Source organism: Desmodus rotundus, chromosome 1, assembly GCF_022682495.2.
Source record: "Desmodus rotundus isolate HL8 chromosome 1, HLdesRot8A.1, whole genome shotgun sequence".
NCBI classification, from domain to species: Eukaryota; Metazoa; Chordata; class Mammalia; order Chiroptera; family Phyllostomidae; genus Desmodus; species Desmodus rotundus.
In genome coordinates this window covers 26,157,733-26,185,377 of record NC_071387.1, presented here as the reverse complement: position 1 = coordinate 26,185,377, position 27,645 = coordinate 26,157,733, and the positions used below count along the sequence as shown (strand labels likewise).

Here is a 27,645-nt window from a genome sequence, read left to right as displayed (position 1 = left end):
ATTCTGTTCCTCATCATAACACTTACCACAGAGTTCTGGTCATTTAATGTCTGATTCTCCCACTGAAATGGAAGTTCTCTGAGGGCAGGCTTAGGGATCTGACTTGCCTGTTGTTGTGGCCCAGTTCTTATCTTCCTGGCAGATATATGATGATTTACAGTTTTTTATGGAATAGATGGATAAATGAATCACCTGCCTGCCACTTTCATTTAAAAAAATAATTTATATATTTAAAGCCATTTGTCAGAATGACTACGCATTTAATATAGTTTTCCCTATAACTGGTATAAAGGACAGGCTAGTTACGGTACTCAACGGTTGAAAGCATTTCAACAACCTTTGCCTTCAGGGAGCTATAATTTCACCTAATGGCCTCATAAACCACTCAAGGATTTCATGTAGTTACCAGAACCTCAGGCTAAAATTATAACCCTGAAAGCCCTTGCTGCCTTTTAGTCATTTGGTACATGACACAAAGCAAAATATATTCTGCGTTTCTGGACTTGAGTTTGACTCTTGGTGTATTGGCTGCTTGATTTTATATTTGACCTGCAAAATATTCAGCTCCCTGAAAGGTTAAACCATCTAAACACCTGAGGTAAGTCACAAGGATTAGGGGTACCTCAGCAGTAATTCAATAAGCATTATGAATTTCTTGTTTGTTCTGATAATTATTATTCTCAAGTTACCTTCCTGAAATTCTGAGCAGAGCTTTGGAAGCCATGAGCATTCTTACCCTTCTATGCTTAGTAAGTTTTTCATATAGTTTAATATAAGGGAACACATTGTATTGAAATTGTGATAGACCTGAAATTAGGAAGCTTGGGTTTATGTATCTGCCTGAACTTTGGAAAACTCACTTAACTTCTCTGGGCTTCATCCTTCTCTCCTATTAAATGCTTTCTCTGCCCCCAGATGTAGAGGATAAACGGAGGTGCTGGATTGAAAGCGTTAGGAAGTTACGGAGTGCGTTACAAAATGGTTTGTGTCATTATTTGTCACATTGGTGAAGCAAAATGGTCATTTTCTAAAGCATGTAAAAAAATGAAAAAGAACCCCTGGGTAAGGATCAGAGCTCGTACTCTTCTGTGTAATACTTTTCCGCCTTCCAGCACTGAGTTGTAGATAAGGACCTGCGCCAGAGCACGTGATGGGAGCATTATGGGAGTGCGAGGGCAGTGCCTTCTATTCCCCCAGACGCTGAACACAATGATTTGTTCAATCATTTACAAGATGTGAAGCGCAGGGTGAGAAATGGGTTAATAATGATCCAAAGGAGAAGCTGATAAACTGGTTACTATTTCCACAGAGAAGAAAAACAAGAGTAAAAAGGCTTAAAAAGAAACATAAGGGAGAACTTCTTTGCACTGAGGGTAGACCAGTGACAAGCACCAGGGATTATTTTCTGAAATTCTTGGGGAAGCGGAGTGGTGTGTTGCTGGTGTGACTAGAAGGCATAGATGTAATATAGATCAGATTGACAGTGGGGTGGGGAGAATTTGGGGGAGACAATGAACCAAACTGTATAGGCCCATTATCCAAGTTGTCTGCCAGTTGGGTTACAATTGTAGCTGGCAGGCTAGTTGCTCTGAGTCAAAGCATCTCCAAGATGCTGGGAGAGGACCAGAGCTAAGTAGAATCACAGTATGTAAGCCATTGGAACCTTGAACTTGTTAACAGGACATGACACCAATTATATGACAGAGGTGAAGTTTAGTCCTGGGACATGTCACTCACGGAAGGAGAAAGGAAAGAATGGGGCCAGCGGCTAAGTGACCTGATGCTAGGCCATGTGGGAACTGACCTATAGCACTGATTCTGGTTCAGTGGGACTGGAGTCTGGTCTGAGGTTCTGTATTTCTAGCAAGTGTCTGGAGATGCTAAAGCTGCTGGTTCTTGGGACCACACTTCTGAAAGGATCTGGACAGGGCATCTTAAATTCTCCCTGAATAGGAATAGGATTAGTCCCTGGCCTGCTTGAGGGAAAGGTAAGGAAGAGGGCTGTGTGTGAATGTGAGGGAGAAGTGGCCTCGGCTATGAGGAGCAGAGAGTGAGAGGAGTCTGAATCTTGGCAGAAAGCTCTGCAAGATGCCTCCTCCTCTGGTCTCTTCTTCCTCACATTTGATGGTAACTTGCCCCTAAAACTCATGAAACTGTCCAGTGGTCCCGACCTTGTTTTCTCTGTGAGTGGAATCATCTAGTCTGAATGAATAACCCATAGAGGAAACTAACAGAAGTCGCACCTCTTTCAGGGAACGTTTGTCTTATCTTCAAACATATGCAGTACATATAGGGGCCTTCTGGAGGGAAATTTTTTAACACAAAGAAACACCCATTGGGAGAACTTCAGGACCTGTTGCAAGAAGAAAGATTTGGGGGGCCCCTGATATCACTGTACTCTGTTGGTGAGCAACCCTTCACATGACTGCCAATTCAGGAAAACCAGAAATGTTAGTGGAATTTTTTCACAGACTATTTTATTTAATATACATATCTTGTATACTCTACTTTTCCAATGACAATATACATCTAGTTCATTTTCCCCCTAATAGCAAACATTATATTCAAACGAAGAAATGTATCCTACTTTAACCAACCTCCACTTAAGGGCTATAGAGTATTTCTAGCTTTCCATAGGATAAACAATATCTTGATGAGCGGAGACTGATTTTGTTTCTGTTCTCTTTCAACAAGATGTACAGGAGTTGGGTGGTGCCGAAGGTAGACTGGAGTAACAGCTTGAGGGACTTAACTTTGAGGAGACGAGTTAGCACCAGTTCATTCTCAGACTCTACAGCTTCACCTGGAGGTTTCTAATGGAAGCCAGGAGAAGCTGCCCTTACACCGGGAGTGGGGGCAAAGGAGCAGGGCATCGCCTGAGACTGACAGTGTGCCACAGTGGGGGTGGATGGAGACAATATGCAGATAAATCATTCCTTTTTCTTAGTTTCTGAAGCACCCAGAGGGCATATTTTGTTACTGCAACACTTCCCCAGATAAGGTAGTAGTGGTGATGAGGTGAGGGGGGGTGGCAGTTAATCTGTGTCTCTCTCACTTATCCCATACTCAGCCATTTACTGTGTGTCCACAGATTCGGATGTCACAGCCTCAGCCGTCATCTCTGCCCTTGAATCATCTTTGTGTATGAGCAGCTTTCTCAGGCGAAGTTCAAGGGTGGGGCAAGGACTGGCTGGAGTAAATCAGACTGAGGAGGACATTCTTACTGCATGTATAAATAAAACACTGAACAGAAAATAATTTACAGTCAGATATTGTTGGGTATGAAAACTATCTCTACCACTGATTAGCTATATGGCCTTGAATAAGTTACATAATTTCTTTTAGCCCTGTGTTTTCATGGGTATGGATGCAGTAAAGTTTAAATGAGAAAAATTCATATCAAGCAGTTAGCGTAGTTCCTCACACATAGAAGGTAGCCAATAAATGCTATTATTATTATTTATTAACATTGATATTTTCAGTTCCTGTTATTGAAATTATACCTATGGTCTTATTATGAAGTCATGGAGTTCACATAGAACCTCAGGATACTGGCTGATCATCATGAAAGATAAACTATAGGAGATATATATATTTATATATCTATATTCATTGACATTCTTATTTTGCCAATAGATTTACCTCCATTAATTTTATGTCGTCAAATCACACATGGGAAAAAACTCTAGCTCAATTATAACTTAAGGGAACATTGATAAGTCGTGTTTGGGTTGGATTGTTAAAATTTTCTGTCACGTGGCATTTTTTAGGCAGCAGCTTCCTGATAAAATGCCACGGTAAGTGCATTTCCTGAGTTTGAAAAGTATTAATGGATTCTGACAAAATGTCTTTCTGAATTTAAATTATGAATAACATCACATATATATCCCTGTAATTGGCTACAGCAGGCTTGTATGCAGTTCCAGTTGGGAAAACTGAGCCCTAACTTGTTGAATTTCCCAGACTGAGTTAATAACAGAGCGGAACTCACAGCTCCGCTTTCAGACTTGCCCATGGACTCGCCAGTGGCTCGATCATGCCAGCTCCTGATCTAATTAAGGATCAAAATGTCAGGCTGAGGCTCAGTCACAAAAATCCAACATTCACCTTCAATCGTAATGTGTGTGGAGCCAAAATATGTACTTTAGACACAAAAAAGAGCCTTTTGGGGGGTTGTCTGCAATTTTTTCAGACACACATAGATATTTACAGAGCATGAAAATGAGATTCTTATGGGCAAGCCATCACACCTAAATTGAGTCAAATTTCTATCTGTCCAATGCCAGTACTTTGTCCTTTGTATTACAGTACACTGCCTCCTACTGGGCTCTCTTTGTATTTATTCCATAGCATCTAGTGTGAGCACAGTTTTGAACGGTTTGAATGGATGTGAGGCCATGCAGAGGTGGCCAAGATGAGTCCAGAAAGACAGGCAGAGGGTGGGGGCACTTCTCACTTGCAGTTGGAAGGTGTAGCCAGATGGTTTCCACACTATGTCCAAGAGTGGCCTGGAGTAACTTAGTTCTCTGAAATTACAAGTGAGTGACTCCATGAACCTGCATTAACTTCTAAACTAATATAATGGATATGAACATACAGTCCATAGACATGTCTATGGATAATTGGTAATAAATATACAAGATACATGTGAATATTTAAAGATATCTGTGACATATTCATTGGCATAGAAAGTATCTATATATAAAGATAGTGCTTGCTAAGCAGCTTAACAATGTAAACAAAGTTATAAGCCTATTTTCCCCTACTTTAGGAAAGAGGTGGGAAACATTTTTGGCACAATCTCTGTTTGTATTCCAATGAAGAAAGTGAACTTAGACATTCATTAAAGCAAACCCAGCAGGGTGTCTAATTGAAAACACTGCTGCAGTTAGTATGAATTAGTGCATCTATTCGAAAGTAATAAAGCTGCAGTTATTTTAAAAATTCTATTAGGAACCATCTCAAAATTGTTTTGGATGTAGATGAGGAAATAAACAGGCCACATGCTCATTTGTTCAGTTTTTCCATTTATCAACCTGAATTAGCTACGTCTTGATGGTTTTCCTAAAGTTCCTTGAAGAACATTCAGGAAGAGAAGGGGAATACACACTTTCAGCTCCTCATAAGTGTCGTGTACAATGTGTCGCGTCCTTACTGAACCATTAAGAGCTTCTGACCTGACTGCACACTCTGCCTCTGGGGACTGAGAACCACTTGGGCTAGGGCAGTATCATCTGTCTCAAGAACCCTGCACCTCGGACCCTTGGCTCAGAGATGAGCATCATGGTCTTAGGTTTTCTTTGCTTTGATAATCTGATTATATCCGTCTCAAGGCTCAAACACTCCTGGTCACTCTTGGATATAATTTGGAACTCTCTTGGGTGCACTCTCCAATTTCAAGTGAGAGGTGCTCCTGCCCTCTGCCTCTATCCCACAGGACAGCTGTGCTTGGCCTCATGACCAAGTCCAGTATTCACCCAACACTTACCTAAATGGGTGGTTGCCATATGCTCAGATTCTAGGGATACAGGTGCATGAGATAGATCTACTCTCCACGCTCATGAGTTTATAATTGAGTGGTGGATGGAAGCAGAACTTCAGTTAGATATTTCACACCTATTATTTCCTGGAATCCTCTCAACGAAGGACATAGAGGCCATGGCAGGTAGCTTGCTAAACTTCACACAACCGACCTCTGATTGAGGCATGCATTAAATGTAGACTGTCCAACACCGGGACTCTGCTCTGTGTTCGATAGTATAGCACCCCTTATTGGGGCTTTCCTTCTATTTATTTCACAGCCTCTAGTATGAGATTGGTTATGAAAGGTCTTATCAAAAGCATTGATTTCAAAGTAATCCCTGCAGAAGGTTACACCCTTATTCCATTGATGCTGCCATTTTTCATCCGTTTATTAATTGAACAACATTTAAGAATATTTACTGTTCCCCCAACATCGTGTAGATCCAGTGATGAGCAAAACACAGGGGAACAGTTACCAAGGAAACAACTAGATGCCATGACAGTTTCAGATCATGTTCAGTCTTATGAAAGGGATAGACTGGTTGGGAAGAAAAATTTGCTTTGGAAAGTCTTTGTGGAAAGCATAGCTTCTTTAAGATGCAAACATTTTAATTTGATGGGAGTGCTGTTCCTTGGGGAACTCACCCTTCCTGGACTTGGAAGGCTGCAGACCGCAGCAGAGCATGTGGGGCCACCATTGTTGCTGTGCTGTGACTATCGTCTCATGCCTCAGTTATTCTCATTCTTACTTGGCTCATGATGTGCTTCGTCATTACATAAATAACATGTGGACAGTACAGGAAATATGGAGGAAAAATAATAAAATACACATTTCCTGTAGTAACAGTGCTTGGATGTCAACGCTGTTAACATTGGGTGATATTTCCTTCTAGTCACTTCTCTTTATAGCACGTACCTATGGGTCTTCCGACACTGGAAATGTAGTATTGCTTTTGTATCCTAACCTCTCACTTAACGTGATGTTTTGATTTTTTGATATTTAAAACTCCTCAGAATCATCTCTACTGGTGACATTTTTAATAGCACATAGGAACGTTATAATGTATTAGTTGTGCTGCTGTTGGATATTTACCTGGTTTTCAAGTCTTTGCTGTTTTGAGTAAGACAGTAGTGAATCTTTGCAATAAATTGTTGTTCATATATTATTTCCTTTGGACGGATTCCTAGAAGTGGAAGTCAAGGGTGATGGGGCATGAACCCTTTTAAGGCTCTGGATACAAATGGCCACATTGATTTATGAGGATCTGGTACCTACTTACCCTCCTGATAGCAGTGTATGCTGGTGCCAATCTAAATGGGCGTCCACCAAAGTGGAGAACTGTCAGTTAAAGAGTCCTAATTTGACAGGTAAAAATGTCACTTCATTACTGTTTCAGTTAGAATTTCTTTGATCACAAGCAGGATTTAACATGTTTTAATTTCTTGGTCAATTTTACTTTCTCTTTCTGAATTGCTGTTTGATACTTTTATTTACTACTGGATGTTAACATATTTAGTGTATATCTTGCTCTCTTCCTGAAAGGATTTAAGGCAGCTTAAAGGTCACAAAGTGCAAGATAGCATAAATTAAAATAGGAAGAAGTAGAAAAGAAACAACATGAAGCCAGGAGTGATGCTTAACATGCATACTGAAGTGACAACAAATCTGCTATTAGTAGGCAAGCAATTTGCCTCGAAGATCTCCAAATGTTAGCTCAGAAAGAATCTTGCCATTTGTCAAGTTCACACTGACAATGAGAAAGAGAATGAAGGAGAGCTAATGGTTCAAGATAAATATAATTAATATTGGTATTAAAATCTGACAAGACTTTTCACTATTTTTGTGTGTTTTTTTATATAAGGTGCTTCACTTGGACCATTTTAATTTCCAGGACCACTTAATGAGGGGATATACTACATCAACGTCGCTTACAATGGTGTCTGTCACTTGGGAGTGGTCAGTGCGTATTACCTAGCTTTTCTGTTATTTTTACTACTATTAAGTTTTCAATATCAAATCTCTTGAAGCTTCCATTTTTAATATCAACTTTAATAGAGTATTTTTAGGAGATTAAGCAAAACAAAACGTCCCTTGGGATTTTGATTGGACTTGCTTTAGATCTATAAACTAAGGAAAAATTTGACATGGTTAAATATTGGGTCCTTCAATTTGGTAACATGGTAGTTTGTCTGCTTTTTATTAAAACAGCCTTATTGAGATATAACTCTCATACCATACAATTCACCCACGTAAAATGCACAACTCAATGGTGTTTAGTATGTTGGCAAAATATGTGCGAGCATCAGCGCATTCAATTTTTTATACGAACCTTATGTTTGTACATTGAGCATCATTTTTAATGCAAGTCCTATAGAGGACACTTTCCTGATTATGAATTTTTGTTGCGAGAGTGAATGAAACGTTTCTGTCATATGTTTTCAGTCCGGAAGTACACGGGGCCCGTGGGATGCGCAGCTCTCCTTAGACTATGGCATTTCTTGGATTTTTCTTGTTTCGAGAAATTTTTTCCCTAGAATGTCTGGTGATCAAAATCCATTACTTTTTTAACTTCTCTTATTCTGGTTCTCTTTCCCTGACTTTCCAACCTCTTAGCTCATGATGGGGTGGTCATAATTATACCCCTTTTCCTCCTGTCTCAGGGCTTCTGCACAGTCTGCTGGGTCACCCTGAGATGCTCTCCTAATGCCCCCAACTCCCATTAGCTCATTTACATCCTTCAGATCTCAGCTCCACTTACTTTCCTCAGGGGACGGGGGGGGGGGGGGGGGGGGGGGTGGGGGGGTGGTTCTAGGTGGGGTTGGTTCTCTGATTCTCCAGGCAGATCGGGTTTCCTGTGAGGCTGTCTGATTCTGTGCAATTTTCCTTGATAGTGTAGTTACCATGATTTAATTCATTAGCTGATTTACGTGCTCCCTTGATAAATGTCTCTCTTTCCCACCAAACTCCACGTTGCAAGGATAGTGTCTGTTTTGTTCACCACTTAATAGCCTGCCAGCTAGCACGGAGCCTGGAACAGAAGTTGCTGAGAATGAATGCATGGTTTGGTGTAGTTCAGTTTCCTTTCCCTCACCTCAAACTCCATTTTCAGGATCTGTCTGCCTCAGAGTTCTGGCATTCCTCCCTCCTTCAAGGCCGGCTGTTATTATATGAATTTGTATGTTATATGAGGCAGCCACATGCTGTTATATGAAGATCAATACAGGAGGTCTTTATTATTTGGGGAAATGCTTACATCCTGCTAGGGCTATGCGAATGTCCTTTACTTTAATATTCCTGGTTAAACTTTGCTCTTGTCTTCACAGTTGGTCTGTTTAATTTTTAATATTGGCTTTAATGTTCACCGGGACTGTTTCTCCAAAGCCGCACCGTGATTTGCCTGTACAAAAATGACACTAGCCTCTTATTTTCTCTAAGGAGCTGACATTTTAAAAAACATATTAGAGAACACGGGTAAAGGGAGCATTTTATGTGAGATGCTAGAAAAGAAGAACTGGAAAGTCCATTAAAATCAGCAAATAGCTCATTTGAGATGCTCACGTATCCTTTCAACTGGGCCAATTCAACCCCAAGGCGGGGGTGGGGGAGGTAAGGTTTTCTTTTTCAGTGTACTTTACAATTTATGAAGTGATTTTTTAATCTTGTGTTATATCTCAGCAGAATGGATGTCAATGGCTGGAAGTTCTAAGAATGCCCAGGTCTACACCATGGATTAGAAGCCCAGGTGAAGACCTTGTTGGATAAAAACAATACTGCAGTTGCTATCACCTGTCAATCACCTCATGATGTTAAAGGGAAATGACCTTGGGTGATGAACCAGTGGGTGCTTGTTTCCATCTGTCTCCTTCACTCTATTTTCCGCATGGCCTGCAATGAACAGTGCTAGTTTTATGCCAGAGAAATATCCACATAATCTCTCTTAAATATATCACTCTTAAGTTCTTTCCCTCATGTCTCATGCTTTAAGAGCCCACCTGCTTTGAAGCATGGATCTTGCTTCCTAGAAGAGTCAGTGGGAGGGCATGAGAAGCTCCATGTATTACTTTTAGTGTAAAATAAATTATTCTGGCAAAAATAGCTGAGCGAGGATAGAACCATCGTCCTGAATATCATTTGCACAGCAGGCCAGTCCCTTTCTCTTGGGGTTATCTGTAAGAGCAGCCAGCAACAAGCTTATTTCTTCCCTCTGACCCGTCAGAAAAAAAAAAATAAAAGGATTCCAGTCTGCCTTGGCTACTGCAACATGTAGTGAATCATAAACTGGTCTGTCCTGCACAGCCTTTTGCTTTAAATTTTATTCCTGATTCAAAGTGGTTGGTTGAAGCAAGTGAATCTCTGCTCTGAAATGGAGATGAAATATTCACATTTTTAATTCTTAACCATTTTATTAATTGTGTTAACTGTATAGCCATCATGCTAAACAATTATGATCAAGAAGAGAAATGGAGCTATTACATTCATTGCAAGTTATCTGATAATTATGATTACAGATACTTACGTAAAAGGACTCAAGTCACTTATGAACTGTGTATAAATCCAAATCACAAATCTTACTTTTTAAGTCAAGCATTGCTTAGTCAAATAATTTGGGTATCTTTGTATGAAAAAAGAAAACCTGCAAGTGAGAGACTTTAACATAGAAACAACACTAGGGAAGAGATATATATATGTATACTTTGGGGAACCTTAGGGGAAATTCATTTGTTATTTCAGATTAAAAACGGTTTAGATTTAGGCTTATCTCACTTCATTAAGAACTTGAGAGCTGTAACAGAAAGTTGACTTTGTCCAGTTCTACTCACTTTGTCTTGTGGGCTGGGTTAGATTTATAATTTCACCTTTCTATTTTGGTAGAGTGGAGAATGGAATGATTGTTTCTTTTGCTTAAAAAACTGTTTAGCTGCTGTGTATGGTTTATCTTCACAGCTTTCTTTTTAAACCCCTAAAAGCATTGCTTCATGTTTCTCATGCATACCATCGTGACTTAATTTTGGCAATCTTTGATTCTGATTTGTGAAACTCACCACTGCTTTACCTGTGTACCTGAACTCCACCCTCCTTCCCTCTACCTGGAGGGTCAAATATCTAGGACATGAAAGGCAGCCTAGATTAGATACGTTTTTCTTAAATGTCCTTGGACAACTGTAATGTAACTGTTGGTGACCTCCCCCAAACCCAAGGTGGCCAGCTATACAGCTTGCCTTACTCTATAAGGACGCCCTATTCTTAGCCAATCCTGCCACCTCAGTTAGTTCAGCCCTTCTTCTTCTATATCCATTGAGTTCTCCAGCATCTGACTTTGGGAGTTAATGATAAAATGTTAGTTTTTTCCATTTAACTATTTTTTTTAATGGTAGAAAAAAGATTTGTTACTATTTAAAATATGGATCTCACTATTTGTTTCCCAAGAGAATTAATTAATTCCTAATGAATTCTGCTTTGGGGTGAATATACTTTGTAAGACTATTCCCTGATAGCCATTCTGCCAGTCAAATAACACAAGGAAAAATTGCTCTAATAGATATTTCTACCAGGAAGACTTTCTTTGGAACAAACACCCCCTGAGACTCCTCACTCTTTTCGTTTCACTTAATACAGCAATAAAATGTTTAATTCAACAAGACAACAGATTTTGGGGCTAGTCTCTATAGATGGCTGAGAGAATATTTGGTGTTAGATGAAAGAACATAGACATTCTATAGCATAAGACACAATATATGGAGTTATAATGAACAATAAAGAGAGCTAGAGGAAAAAACAAGTATTACCTTAGGGTCATGTATTCCAGAAAGCTCTTCATAGATCTTCTCACCCACCATGACAGCCGCCAAGTTTGCCGTGTATGTAGAAAGGCAAAACATACAGAATATGGCCCAAAGGTTCATTAGAAACCTTCCAGTCCAGCATTTTGGGGGTTTGATTGCTGCTGTTCTACCAAATAAGAGGGCATAACAGACATTCAAAGCTGAAGAGAAGGAGAAGACTTTACTCCTATTCCGCCCCTTGGGAGTCAGACCAAAGGGGCTCTTCCATTCATACAGAGTGAGGAATATGGCAGTGATGTGCAAAGCCACAAAAATCCCTAGCCACAATGTCCAGTGGAGTGGCCACATGAAGGCTCCAATGGGAGCTGCTGTGTCTCGGGTCTTCACTAAGATGCCCAAGCTGGTGGAGAAAAAAGGACTGGTGAAATCTATCACCTGGCTTCGTGCAGTATTGATGCTGAAGGAAGTGACTGCCATGTGGGCTGACCCACTCAGGAGATCACCCACCAGTCCAGTCCAGTGCCCATTTTTCCAGGCCCCATATTTTCCATCCCCAACAATATAGAGGTCAAAGTCAAAGTTCATGTCTTCTGCTAGCTTTTCCAAAAGATCAATGCAATATCCATAGCAGCACTTCTTGAGTTTGATGGGCACTGTATCATTACTGCTGTGGAGGCTACTAAAAAGGCTGTCCAATATGGAAGAGTCATTTGTCATGGGGTCTAGGCAGAGTTGGCCAGCAGGGCACAAGCCTTCATCATCTACCTCCCGTGTGAAGACAAATGGATGCTCGATCAGGGTAACCACTCTCAAGTGTAGTTTACTTGGGTGTTGGAAGTGGGTTTTGTGCCTCTGGGCCTGCTCTGGCCATATTCCATAGTCCATGACAACCTTTCCCTCCTGCCAGCTGCCCAAGCGGGTCCACATTGGCTTTCCCACGGGGTCATGTTGCAGATTCCAGATGAAAAAGTTGTTGTCTGAACTGATGATAGAGGAACCTTTTACTTTGATGGAACCACTGAGGCCTCTGAAGGTGGTGTTGGCTAGAAACCTGGCAAAGAGGAGCAAGCACAAAAAGTAAGACAAAGGGGTGAAGCCAAAGACAGGAAGCTGTGTTCATTTTTGCTTTTCTGTCACAGAAAAAAAACCCTAATGTTTTTTTAAAAGGCATTGAGTATCATTTTTTTTTTTAGGGAATTAACAAGCTGAATTCTTTCAAGGAGAGGAATCCTATCTCACGGAGCCAATGAGATCTCACCTTCAGGCACTAAACACCCAGGTTAAATGCTTGGCTCTTGGTCTTACTCCAAATTTCTTTATTCCTAGTTAAGGGTGGTGTTAATTGTTTTCTGTTGGAAACTGTTAATTATATATTTTCCAAGCTATGGTGTTTCTCAGCATCTTGAACATGTCTCATGTCTATTGCTCACTATATCTGATTGCAACTCAATCAGCTCAATAAGAATTTTTTGGTGTGGGGAATACGTTTTGGTAAGTATGCATATACTTTTATAATTGCTTAAAAATTGCATTCATGAATCTAGATAACAGCCAAATCTTGTTATCAGTGTTTTTTGTTGGTAGAGTAGAAACAATCAACATATCTGTCCCCACGAGGCCAGTTAAAGATGTCTGTAGGCTATCATCCATGGAACAAAGGAAAAGATGATAAATAGGCTTGCAGTTCTCCATGGAGCCTCAGGCTACCCTCCCCCTAAGTCATTAGAAAAAAACAATTGGCACTAGAAAGAGCGTCTGCCAGAAGTCAAAGGAAGGAAAATTACCAACTGAATGTTACACTGATTCCTAACCCTGTGAACCACTGCCAGGACATGTACATTTTGATATGGGTGGGCCAGGAAAGTGCTTGGTCAGAGTTCATGTCTTTTTTGAGTCTTGGAAGATAGGACAATGATAGGTGACATGTAAGTTTGTGACACTTCCTTACTCTTAATCATGACCTAGTATCAGAATACAAGCCCACGCTTTGACATCAGACACACCTGTGTTTGAATACTGTCTCTGTTCCTTTCCCTATTCCTATCAATGGAATCTTACAGTAGGCGCCTTTGTGTGTCCACTCACATATTTTTGTTTGTGTTTATCTGAAATAGCATTTTGATTATTTCAAAAGGAAATTCCAGGTGGATTACTGATTGTAAGTTTTTTTTTTTAAAGACCTTTTAGTAAGTGTTTCGATAATCAAGGGGTAGACCACTGGGCTAAGTGTGACCCCAGGGCCAGAAGCCAGTTGGGACTATTCCAAAGAATTCAAGAGGAGAGCAGACTCCCAAGCTCATTTTACCAGGCCAGCATTATCCTAATACTAAAAGCAGATGAAGACACTGCAAAGAAAGAAAATTTTAAGCCAATATCCCTGATGAACATAGAGCAAAAATCCTCAAAAAAAAATCCTCAAAAAATCCCCGAATCCAGCAATACATTAAAAAGATCATACACCATGATCAAATGGGATTTATTCCTAGGATGCAAGATTGGTACAATATCTGCAAATCAATTAATATGATACACCACATAAAATGAAGGATAAAAATCACATGATCACATCAATAGATGCAGAAAGAACATTTGATGAAATGTAGCACCATTTACAATAAAAAACTCTCAGCAAAGTGGGAATGGAGGGAACATACCTGCACACAATAAAGGCCATATATGACAACCTACAGCCAACATCATACTCAACGGGCACCATCTACAAGCATCTCCTGTCTGATAGGGGAAAAGGCAGGGAAGTCCACTTTCACCACTCTTATCCAACACAGTAGTGGAAGTCCTAGCCACAGCAATCAGACAAGAAGAGGAAATTAAAGGCATTCAAATTGGAGAGGAAGAAGTCAAACTGTCATTACTTACAGGTGACATGATAATGTACAGAGAGAACCCTGAAGATTCCACCTAGAAACTACTGAAACTGATAAATGGAATCATCAAAGAAGCAGGATAAAAAATTAATATACAAAAATCAGTTGCATTTTTACACACCAATAATGAATTATCAGAAAGGGAAACTGAAAAAACATCCCACTTACAATTAAATAAAAAAATAAAAATAAAATACCTAAGAATATAGTTATCCAAGGATATAAAATACCAGTACTTGGAAAATTATAAGACATTGAAGAAAGAAATTGAAGAAAATACAAATAAGTGGAAGTATATACCATGTTTATGGATAGGAAGAACGAACATCGTTGAAATGTGCTTGCTACCCAAAGCAGCCTATAGATTCAATGCAATTCCCATCAAGATTCCAATGATGTATTTCACAGAACTGGAAGAAATATTTCAAAAGTTTATATGGAACCACAAAAGGCCCCGCATAGCAACAGTGATCTGAGAAAAAAAGAACAAAAGTTGGAGGAATCACGCTACCTAGTATCAAAGTATAATCTAAGGCCACAGTAATCAAAACACCATGGTACTCGCATAAAAACAGACACACAGATCCCAGAGGGAACCCAGAAATAAACCCAAAACTTTACAGTCACTTAATATTTGATAGAGGAAGCAAGCACATACAATGGGCTAAAGATAGTTTATTCAATAGATGGTGTTTGGAAAATTGGACAGATACATGCAGAAAAATGAAACTAGACCACCTTCTTATGCCACACACAAGAATAAATTCAAAATGGATCAAAGATTAAGCGTTAGACTGGAAACCATAACAATCCTAAAAGAAATCTTAGGCAGTAAATTCTCAAATATTGCTCGTAGTGATATTTTATGTGATATATTGCCTCAGGCAAGGGAAACAAAAAACATAAATAAATGGGACTACATAAAACTGAAAGGTTTTTCCACAGCAAAGGAAACCATCAACAAAATAAAAATAACCTATGGAATGGGAAAACATATTCGTCAATACATCTGATAAGGGGTTTTTATCCAAAATTTATAAAACTCAATACCACATTACCCCCGCCCCCCAAAAAAACCATCCAATTTAAAAATTTGGGGGAAAGGACTTGAATAGACACTTCTCCAAAGAGAACATACAGATGGCCAATAGACATATGAAAAGATGCTCAACATCACTAATCATCAGAGAAATGCAAATTAAAACAACAATGAGATATCCAAACACAGGTCAGAATGGCAATCAACAATAAATCAACCTGCCAGCGTTATCCATGGACAACTTACTGAACTCTACCCTTCCGTTTCATAATCAGCAAAATGGGGAAGATAATACTTCCTCCATTAGAAGGGTTGGAAATGATGCACATAAAGCACATACCATACCTTCTGACATAAAACAAACATTCCAAACAGGTGAGCATTTTTTAGTGTCATTCAAATTTTTTCTTTTTCTTTTACAGGTTATACTTCTTTTTAAAAAGATTTTATTTATTCTTAGAGAGCGGGGAAGGGAAGGAGAAAGAGAGGGAGAGAAACATTAATGTGTGGTTGCCTCTCGCACGCCCCTCCACGGGAGACCTGGCCTGCAATCCAGGCATGTGCCCTGACTGGGAATCAACCCAGCAACCCCTTGGTTCGAAGGCTGGCACTCAATCCACTGAGCCACAGCAGCCAGGGCAAATTTTTTCAATCACGGCTGTCCCCAGGTCACTTTCCTATCTTTTATTATAATTTTTCAAGTTGGAGACACAAAGTACTACATTATGATAAACTCATGGAAGGTACTCAAAACACATTTAAAATTAGAAATGTGGAATGTACCATAGTTTTTTTTTTTTTTAGGAATCAGATAATGTAAGCCTAGGCTCTCCTCAGCAAACACATTCATCCATCGCCTGGCACAAACATTACCTAGTAACTCACAAATGCAAATACAAGTACCAAGAAGTTATGCTATCACAGAAGGAAGAAAAATCAGAAAGTCTGGAGAATGCACTAATTTTCATTAGAGATATAAATGTAATTCACATTTGAAGATCACTAAAGGCAATGAAACTACTCATTTTGATAGATTGCGTATAATGGTAATTATTCATGTGAGCACTCCCCAGTGGGGTTCAACCACTTAAAATGAGTTCGATTTTGCAACGGTAATGAAGTCTCAGTTATCTTAGACTTTAAAACAGTCTGCTGCATCTTTAGAGAAGTAGGGATACAAATCATTAAAATATACAGATCAATCAATTGATAATTACCTAGGTACTATAAGGAAAGTGTGACTACAATTGTGCTTCTGATGAGCAGCCTACTTTTACGTTTGCTCAGAGACACGCAACACACCTGAGCACGTGCTGACGTGGCCTAGGGAATAACAGTGGCAAATAGGTTAGTTTCACTTGGTTAATTTAGTGATTGGGAAAGTCCAGTTGAAGTTGTAGAAAGAGGAGCCCTTCATTATTTTAAGAATATTGGGACTTAATGATTACAGATTTTCGACTGGATGGACCCTTGAAAGACTACCAATGAATAAATATATACTTAAATTATCTCAGAAAAGAAGGCACTAGAAGTCTTCAGAGATCTTTTAGAAATTATGTAACTCCCTCATCCCAGTAAAACAATTCGTCCTCTCATTGTTAACATTCAAGATGGCCATGACTAAGAACAACATTCAGTTGTCCGGGAGGCATTCGTTTGTCTCAGGAACGCAAAGCAATCAGGATCTAAATGTCTTCAGTTTCCCTGGACCTTCGTGCTTGTTTCACTGTGCAGTTGGCTCCAAGGAACTGGGTCTCAGAGAATCCCCATTTATGACAGATTATTTCTATCCATATTATTTTCAGTTTTACGATGAGGGTAAATTAAAATGACCTCATTGATAGCTTTTACAATCACACTTTCCACTCTCTGAATTGTAATGACAATGTGAGGCAAAGTTTCAACACTCACTATGTTAATTAAAAGATTGAAATCCCAGTTTTGTATAAATCAAATTCTACCATGTTCATTTTGATCTTGCTCCTGTCTCTTCTTGGATGAACAAGAAAAAAAAAAACCAGGAATAATTTTATTGGCAAGATAAACTGATACCAACACCAGGCACGGTTTTTAGCACTAGAGTGACAGAGATGAAAGACACGCTTGTTTGCAAACAGATCAAAGTGTAGGAATGGGGAGAAAGTAGAGCAAGCAGGTAATTCTAAACCAGTGTATGAGTTTCTTAACACTGGGACCAAGCACCTGCACACTTTTCTCTCCGGGTGACAGAGAAGGCTTCCTAGAGGAAGAAGTGCCAGAGCTGAGTCCTGAAGCAGGAACTCCAGTTGGCCAGAAAGAAAACCTGAGGACTGACAGCCTCAAGCCAGGGAGAGGTGTGTGCAAAAGGCAGAGACAGAGAGGGCAAGCCCTGTGAGGATGAGCACTGAGGAATGAGGCTGGGGGTGGGCGTGGGAAATGAATTACAAAAGCGCTGAGGTCACCATGAAGGTAATGGAGTGTCCCTGAGGAAATGTTTATCCTGGGAAGGACACGATCATCAGATTGGATTTTAGAATTATTTTTCCCCCAGCTATATAGGAATTGGTTTCGTAGAAGAGGGGGCTGGGCATCGTTTCAGATGTGAAGTATTACAGTTCTTCCCCCCTCTTGCTTGCTCTCTTCCCTTCTCTCTGCTTGTTTCGCAGGAGCTTAAGGCGACAAGGGCTACTGTAATAGTAGAAGTGAGAGAAGATGGCATAATCAAGAAACACAGAGTTTCAAAAAGAAAAGTAGTAATTTTAAGAGGGCCAAATGCATAGGGTTGCTTTTAGTTCACAAACTATACTAAGAACATGTGACACTCAGCTTGATGGAAGGTCACAAAAATAAGACCTGGAGTATTTAGGTGAATATAAACTCTGTGTAAGCCCATAAAGCAATGTGGGTATAAAAAAAGGAAAAACATTCAGTTTTAAAAATAGAAATTTAGAATTTGTGTGTATAAACACATATGTATGACGGGGGACACCCCCAAAACTCTGGAATTATCTTCTAAAGGGCAGCCTTCCCCCCTAGGTGAGGGTTCTAGGAGCCCATCTGTATCAGTTGGCGATGTTGTGAGACGGTGCGCTCAGCTTCAGTGAATATTTTTTGAAGACTCAATGCGTTTGCCCATTTCATGGGGGGTGATTTACGAGCGCACTTGCTCACACCCACACTGAGTGTTCAGCAAGCAGTTTTTGACCAAAACTGGCATAAACTCCATGCCCCACCCTCCCTATTCACCTGATCTCTCCCTGAGCAGCTTATTTTTGTTTCCCCCAAAAGAAAAATATCCTCACAGGGAAACGTTTTGCTGATGTGGAAGAGGTAAAAGAAAAAACAGCAGCAGCACTAAAAGGCATCAAAATCGACGAGTTCAAAACTGTTTTGAGCAGTGGGAAAAAGGTCTCCATAGGTGCATTGCATCAAATGAGAGTACTTTGAAGGTGACTGAAGTTTAAACATGTAAGAATAAATACACAATGTTTTATAAATAAATTCCATTTTTTGGGTCTCACCCCCTAAGTGTATAATGTATATAAAGGGGCAGGTTTTTACACTGGTGAAAACGATCCAGTAAAATTAGGAAAATGGTTGATCTAGGAGAGAAGAAAAGGACACCTAGGACGGGTCCTTGAGGGGCAGAAAGTATTGTGCCCTTAGGTGCAAATGGGGGGATGCCCTTTGCTGTGACGGGAGAGGAGCCTGGCTGGGTACAGAGCCGGCAGAGAGAATGTGGGGCCCAGACGCAGTCAGGTGGGTGGGTATGAACAAGAGGGTTTATGGAAGTTCTGTTCTGATTGCTTGAACTCAGTTTTTGGTCAGTTAGAAAGTAAATTATAGATTTCATTATACTGTCCCCATATAATTCATTTGAGAGAAGTTTTACTGTATTATTGTCAAAGTGGAACCAAAGGTACTTTTAAAAGTATAGAAAGCAAAGAACTTTCATAAGAAATGTTTTAGAGCAATCTCAACGGAAACATTTAGTGTTCTTTTTTTCCCACTGAATTTGCAGGAGTCGGTTGGAAGGCTATCTGGACCTGGCACTTTTGAAAAATTGTAATTCTTTAATCACTTTATCCGGGCTTTTCTATTAAGCTTTCCATTTCTCTGAGTCGATTTTGGCAAATATTTTTCTATGAATTAGAACCACATATGCCATTTTACTGGTTTAAGGATTTCTCCTCAGTTAATCTTCTTTTTTGTCTTAATCCCTTCTTTCTAGGTCTCCTCCACGTCTCTCTCTTGTAGATTTTTTGGATGAGGACATGTCGGTGTCCGTATAGTCTTCTTTAATAACAGAATATTAACTGCAGTGTTTCTCCTCAAGTATCTGATTAATTACAGTATGGATGAACTATTGTTACTTGAAAAAATTTGTACTGATTGATTTGAGAGAGAGAGACATGGATTTGTTGCTCCACTTACTCACGCATGCGTAGGTTGATTCTTGCATGTGCCCACAGCCGTGAGGCATCAGGATGATGCTCTAGGCAGCTAAGCTACCCAGTCAGGCCTACTTGTATTCGCCAAAATTTACTAAAGTTACTAAATTTACTCAAGTAAAATTTTACTAAAGTTTACTAAACTCTGCACATCTATGGGTCTCTTCCCGACTCTCCATTTACTGAACTGTATTAAAGTTAAATAAAAATCTGTGACTAGAAATATCATGTTCTTAAAGATTTTTAAAAAAATTATATTTATTTATTTTTGTTTAGAGGGGAAGGAAGAAAGAGAAGGAGAAAAACATCAATGTGTGGTTGCCTCTCACACACCCCCTACTGGGGACCTGGCCCACAACCCAGGCATGCACCCTGACTTGGAATTGAACCAGTAACCCTTTGGTTGTCAGGCTGGTGCTCAAACTACTGAGCCATATCAGCCAGGGCTATGTTCTTAAAGATTTTAAGGCCTGTTGCCTCCTGATTTTTTTCCCATTTTATTCAGCATATAAAGATTTACAAATGTTATGTTTTAATGTTTGTTATAAATTTGTATCCTTTCTTGCTTTTGAACTAGTTCTATAATAATTCCATCGTTTCCAGTGTTCATTTTGGAGACATGCGAATCCATCTTTGTGTTTTTAAATGTATCATCATCTTCACGTGTCTTCTGCCACACCCAGTTGTTCTTAGGTCTTATATTTATTTCTACTTTAATCTTTTCCACTCACCAACTTGTCTCTTTGTATATCTGCTTCTCTCATTTTTTAGAAATTTCTTATTAAATTGCTCTCTTATCTGTGCTCTTTCCCCCTGTTGTGGCCTTCCATTAATCATATCTGTGCATGGGAATATCTGCTTTGCTCTGTAAAGCCTTAACATTTATTTTTCCCTTTGGGAACTTTCTTTGTATCATTAAAAAATTTGTATTCTCATTCTCTTATATCTTGAAAAATGAGCTGATTTTCTTTGCCCATGATCATCTCATCATTTTTAATGTTTTTCCCCTGAGGAATAAGAGATTTATTCATCTTTCATAAAGCTCTATAAAATTTTTTAGCCTGTTAGAACTTAATTGTGGGTTTTTTTTCCTTTTTGCCTGATTAGAAATCTTTGGCTATATTGTTGTTAGTGACATTTTCTAAACTCTCCCCCACCTCCCCAAGCACCACATAATTCTTGTCAGGTTTACTTGCTCCTAGGCACTGAATCTAAATATGTATTTCTTGGTCACACTTCATTTAACTCTAGATCTATTGGCTGTAGTGGAAAAGCTCAATAAAGCCCTGTTAGTATAAAACAAGGCATATTCCCAGTCTCCCATTCTTCTTTTTCTGGGAAGACAGAAGGAGAGTTGGGAAGAGATCAGGAGATGTTCAAAACATTCCATCTTTTCATCATGTGGCTCATATCTACAATCATCAATCATGTAACGAATCTTCCAATCAAAACCTCACAACCTCCAGAGTTCTACTATTGTATTTGTCACACGCGCACACTTTCATTGTTGCTTTCTGTTCTTTATCATTGAGTGTTGGGAACCGCCCTGCCTGGTTTCAGAGGTTGTAGCCCCTCATGGTTAAGGCTGAGTCAGAGTTGGGACCATAAGCCACTAAGGAGACAAAGCTTGTCTCCCTGGCAGGTGTACCACCTCTGCCCACTTCACCCTGCTTGGCCCTGAGCTTGGCCAGTTAGCCAATGACGGGTAAGAATCCTCAAGGGAGGATCAACCTAAGACAGGCTCTGGTCACGGAAGAGGCCCACAGGGAAGGACTCGGGGGGCTGTGGAAAAAGGGGGTGATGGACCCTCGCCCCTCGGCTTTGAAATAGCCTGAGTCCTCATTCTGTCTGCAAGAAGTCTCCTAATCTCTTGGCTGCCTTACTTCCCTTGCCTGACTTAAGCCTGAAACAATGACAGAGGGCAGTGCAGTCCTGTGCTGGGAGGGGCGGATTCCCTGGGGAATCAGGCGTAAGAAAAATACATACATTCCTGTGAAACCTACTTAATTTGTACCCTCAGTTTAAGAGATAAGGGTCCAGACCTGAGATGAGTCTGGCGCCTAAAGTTTTATGGCCCTCTAACTAATTGGCTGTAACTCAGAATAAGCCCTCAGAGTTCTCTGTAAATCATGTATTGTTTAACCCTTACTGGCTGACAATGATTGATGAGCTTTATCCTATTCCTATGCGAATGAACCTAATAAAAGCCCCTGGAGAGAGAGGCTCGGGGCACTTCTCCCCTTGAGAGAAACGGCCACCTCTCCTCCCCAAGCAGATCATGTCTTGGTAGTCTTTTTCTTCATCCCTGGCAGAACCAGGGGGCGGGGGGGGGGGGGGGGGGGCTGCGTTAAAGCCCCCCGACAATTGAGGAGCCCCAAACTATTCTCTCTTTAATAGTCTCATATCTTTCAGAAAACTTATACCCAATTCTGATCTTTGACACCTTCCATAGACTTCCAGTTGTCTGAATTATATTTTGTTTGTATTTTAATCTGTGATTTTTCTTAATTCTTCAAGACTTTTCCCTAATCCTTTTAATTCCCTGAATCATTCTCATGGTGTGTCTTCCTCGGGCTGTAGATTATTTCCCTGTCCTACAGTAGTCTCACAGTTTCTGGCTTGTGGGTTAATCTACAGTTATCTCATTATTCCTTTAATGTTCTTGCTCATATTTTATTTCTCTGCAATTTATGTTCCCCTCTCTCCCTCTCCCTCCTTCTCTTAGACTTTTGTGGACTTGTACAAAGGAAATGCCAATATTCCATCCTGTTAGGAAGAGATCTTGTCTTAAAGTCAGCAACTTGACTATTTCCAGTTAAGTATTTTTGTTGTTGCCATGCTAGGCCCCTTCCCATTTCCCTCTGAAATCCATCTATTTACTTCCCTTTTCCCCCCAATGTATTTTTTTGCCATCTTTCCTTTTTTCATGGCCCCAGAGAACTTCTGTATATTTGCATGGCAGGTTGTTACTAGTTCAGTTTCTACTCCGTGGCATCTTTCGCTGAAGCAGACCCTGTGGTGTCTGCCTCCCTTTTATGAAAACGTGAATTTGCCTTCTTAGCTGCAGAGCTCACCGATGGTCCAATTCTATCAGAGGACATTGCTTTGATTTTGTTCTCCATACATGGGACAGCTCTCCAAATTAAACATTAACTGTAGATAATATCTTGAGCTAACTGTAAAATAACTCAGCTGTCTTCTTGAGTCCTCCTTAATACCCCAGCATGTAAGTATTTGGCAGTTGATAAATCCATCTTTGACTTTTTAGACTGTTAAATCCTCAAAGGCATGGATTTTGACATTCAGTACCTTTGGCGAGTAGTCTCTTCCACAGGGTTGCTGTTAGGAATGCACAAACCCTCCCTTTCCCATTGCCCTGCTTCCCAACACTGCGGGCCGCAAAGCTGAAGGAGACGTTCATCCAAGCACTGAGCTCACTGAGAGTCGTCTTGGGGTCTCGGGTAGCACACAGTGTCTGATCAGAGCAACTTCTCAGGAATGTGTGTGGGGTAAATGCAATTAACCACAAGTCTCCTGCACAAATCAGACATCATGTTGCCAGAAGAACAGGGCTCTACCAGGCAGGAAGTATTTGCATTTGCAATTTATAGATTGTTCCAAACATTAAAATTCCAATTCATTTCCCCATGAATAATGAATGGGTAGTATCAGTAATGGAAATTAGTTCACTGGGAAACTTCTCTGATGACAAGGAATTAGAAATTGCTCAATTTCAATCTTCAGAGCAAAGCTACCCACCCCCCAATTGTAATCATTGATTGCATCATCTTTTTAAGTAACTTACAAAGCTCATCTTTTAAAATAGATTTTATCAGTTAATGGACAATAGCAATTTAATTGCATATTAACTGTACATGTGTACATACATATGAATCATTTGGATCGATGTTTCACCAATGTCTGCAAAATTCAGTTACTTACAAGTGAAATGAAGGGAAGGGCAGGGGAGCTCCTGCTTTTCTTGACCTTTTTCCCAAGAGGAGGAAAATTCTAATCTATGTGATTGGGTCATAGTGAAACATAAATTTTGGGCTGTGTTGATATTGGTGTGTGTGAGGGGGTCTCTACGTGAAGAGGTCTGACTCATGGATACAGCGTTCTCTTTTTCCTGCTTTCATGTGGCACGATGGGCAAGCTGATGCTTTTTTCTATCTCTCCCACATGGTAGTTAGATCTGTTTCATGCTTTTAGGTTGTTTTCCTTTCCCTTTGCTTTTTGGTATGAACCTTGACTTTTCCACACAGTCATGGTGTGTGCCCACCCCTTGGGCTGTTCCTGGTTGCTTTGTGTAATACTCCAACTTCATTCATTCCAGCCCTCTGTATTTGGACCAAGCACTAGTCCAGGTGTTGATATCCCTTCTCTTACCATAGTCCTGGCAACGGGACATTACACATTATTCATCAGTCAAGCATCCATCCGCAGGGTTTACAGGGTCTGTAGGTGGAAGCGGCCCCAAGAGATAGATCTGGAGTTCAGAGTAGAGCTGCAGTATTGCTCTCTACATCTTCATACCTCTTTTTGACGTAGTTCCAAATTTTATAGTAGATGCGTACAAAGTAAAAAAGTCAACAGAGACCACAGTTACCTCTCAGGCAAATAAAAACTTGGAAACTCTCCTAATTTGGAAAAACTCCACAGTTTAATATCTGCCGGATGCTAGGTTAAGCAAATTTAAGCTGCACTCACAAAATAAAGTCCTGAGGAATACACATTTTCCATTGTTCTTTATTTGAGGCCCTTGTGAGTTAGAGAAAATTTCAGACTCAGCGCTTGACATGCCTTAGGTGATGTGGAAGGGAGGGAAAATTCAAAAGATTTCAGCCAAATTAGTCCAGTGACAGGGGCTCCTATTGAAAATATCTGAAAACACAGACCTTGTGTTGGTCCCTAAGATTCACAGCTCCAACACATGGGCTTTCTAGAGGTATTGAGTCCTTGGTAGCCCTAGTAGAGAAGCTAATGCAGGAGTACCAGCTGGACAAAGCAGCTCATCCCACGGCAGTGGTTTCTCCTTACGGATCCAAGGAACCAGTGTTACCAGCACTCGGCCCCTGGCTTCCATGTTCAGTGCAACAGTACCTGTTGAACACATGGGCTAACTAGTTTGGCTCGATGGAGGTCCTCAGGACAAGAATGCCTTTACACAGGTAACCCTGCCTCCTGATTTATATAACATTTGGCTGAAATAATATTACAGAGAAATGAGATCCCAATTAAGGAAAGTTTGTATAAGTTTTGAAAGAGCCTGGAACTTAGATTTAGATGCACTGATTTAAATCTTCCCTTAGAACATACTCACGGAATGACCTTAGGCACATCACTTACCTTTCAAACTAGGAATTCTTACAGTTCAAGAAATTAAAGTTTCACAGAGAATATAAAATTTTTCCAGGGTCACAATGCCAGCAAATTATTGTAAAGGTGGGCAGAAATACCCCAAATTAGAATTACATCATGCACCCTCAGGTTCTCCTGGAACTCTTCTAACATCCAGGAATGAAATGGAGATCATCATTAATTTATACCTTGGCATTTCTGAATAGATATTTGTTTTAGTCTCCTTTTTTCTGAAGCTTCCTAGTATCTCAGAATACCTGACACATAATAAGTTATGAATATTACGTGCAGAATCAATAAACAAAGCAACCTTTACTATTAATGAAAGGCCAGTGAACCTTGGTATTGCTTGACCATATAAGCATAAAAATGAGCATGGCTTAGCGGGGAAAGAGTCTCTAGCACATTGGGCCATTTTTTAAAAAGATTTTATTTATTTATTTTTAAAGAGTAGGGATCGAAGGGAGATAGGGAGAGACCCATCAATGCGTGGTTGCTTCTCACATACCCCCAGCTGGGGACCTGGCCTGCAAACCAGGCATGTACCCTGACCAGGAATTGAACCAGTCACCCTTTGATTCACAGGTCGGCACTCAATCCACTGAGCCACACCAGTCAGGGCACGTTGGACCATTTTCCAAGGACAACCGAGGAGGGGGCCTAACAATGCCAGCTAATGAAGAAGGACAATCACTAGGAGAATGGGTGTTGTCCCACTGAGAATAATAACCGAACAGCTAGGTCAAAGAAAGTAGATAAAAAATATAGGTAATAAGAGGAGCATATCCTCTACTGGTTGGAGGATAGAAAAAGAGGGTTGTAAGCTTCCTGAGAGCAGAGCCTCTGTCTTCTATTCTTTGTGTCTCCAGCATGAGCCATGGGCCTAGCCTAATATCTGTAGCTTCAACAAATATTTGTAAATGAATAAATGAATTAATCACTGCCTACTTGATACAGAACTGAACTGCAGAAGCTGTTCAAAGGAGAAAGACAAGATTCCATATCCTCCCTAGAAGCCAGAATAACTATCAGGACTATGATTAATTAGCCAAAGGATCAGGGACTTCTTAGGCCATGGGAAACAGAGTGCCTATCAGTGTGGAGACTCTTGAAAGTCTTAAAGCAAGGGTGTCCAACCTTTTGGGGTCTCTGGGCCACACATTAAATACATCGTGACATGTAATCACAAAAAAATCCCATAATGTTTAAGGAAATTTATGGTTTTGTGTTGGGTCACATTTATAGCCATCCTGGGCTACGAGCAGCCTGTGGGCCACATGTGCCTTGGGCACCCCTGTCTTAAAGGATAATTGCCTCTGAACAGGCTGGGAGTAACCCAGGCAGCTCTTTCTCCAGGAATAATAGATTCATTAGCACCCAAAGCCTTCAGATGAGCACGGGCAAATCCTAACCCTAGGATCAGTAGCTAAATCCCCAAAGTCTATTCATTTTCACCAGAGTCTGGTGTTTAGAATGCAATAAAGGAATAAATGTGGGCAAGGTTAAAACCAACTTTCAGAAATAAAAAAAAAATTTAAATCCTAATAGTTTAAAAAAATTACTTGCACGGCTTTTATGCTGTAGTACTGTATTCGATTCATTTGCTACAGGATTATGATTTTATAATATGTCACGGCGAATGTCCCGCCAGTCCAGTGATATCCAGGACGCATGTAAATGCAAGCTCCTTAGACTGGTATAAAAGCCCTGTGTGGCATGCTATCAAATTACCTACTTCTCCAGAATCACATCAAATCCCCTTCACATGCAATTCATGCTCCCATTGCACTCAAATTCTTCTTCAGGTCTTGGCTAATTTGCATCGCCTGTGAATTAGCTCTAAACCAGAAAACTGTTCATTTATCAAGATCCCATTCCAGTGTAGTTCTCTCATCACCAAATCTCAAAGGAGAGTTAATTATTTCCTCCTCTGTGTATCTGAACATCTCTGTTTTAAGAATCATGTATCCCTTTGTTTTGTAACGACTTACTTTTCAACCTCACGTGCTAGGCTGTCAGCTCCAAAACGGCAGCATGGCGTCTTCATTCTGTCTACCTCCCCTAGCTGAACAAATAGTCGCCAGCTACGCAAAAACATCCACGCCTATGTATTTATGGAGTCCTTACCAAATAACCCATCAGACTTCATGGCTTCACATAATTCACATCTACTCAAACAACTTGGAAATAAATGATTAAAGATCATGCTGTGAACCTGACTCCCCCTGTCCCCCAAGTGGTTTTGTCTACATTTAGTTGTGATGACTTTGGCTCTGGCTTGTGGGGACCCAGGAAGAATAAAATACTGGATACCTGTAATTACGCCTGTGTAGTCTGCCATGAGAAATGATTTTTCTAGTCTCAAAAGCTAGGCTGAAAAAGCCATGCTTTTGGTGATTTCGTTAACATTTAAAAATGTTAACAATTCTGGCAGCCCAAACTGGAAGTGACTGGGTGAGAAATGAAGGCTTGCATAACTTTGACACTCGCTGTTCATGGCTCATTATCCTCATGGCTCGCGTCATGCAGAGAGGAAGAGGGGTCAGCGTCACAAAATTCAGCCATAATTAAGAAAATTAGTATATGCAGATGTGACTTATGGACTGAGAATAACAAACTTTGT

General features: G+C 40.2%; 1 protein-coding gene across 2 annotated transcripts in view; it reads right to left on the bottom strand.

The window, feature by feature from the left end:
* Positions 1–27,645, bottom strand: part of GRIN3A (glutamate ionotropic receptor NMDA type subunit 3A) — a 147,528-nt gene that overhangs the window by 70,370 nt on the left and 49,513 nt on the right. For both annotated transcript variants that reach the window (XM_024560131.3, XM_045195259.2), the window contains one exon: positions 11,311–12,358. In XM_024560131.3, coding sequence (XP_024415899.2) covers positions 11,311–12,358 — 1,048 coding nt within the window. The remainder of the gene's footprint in view (positions 1–11,310; positions 12,359–27,645) is intronic.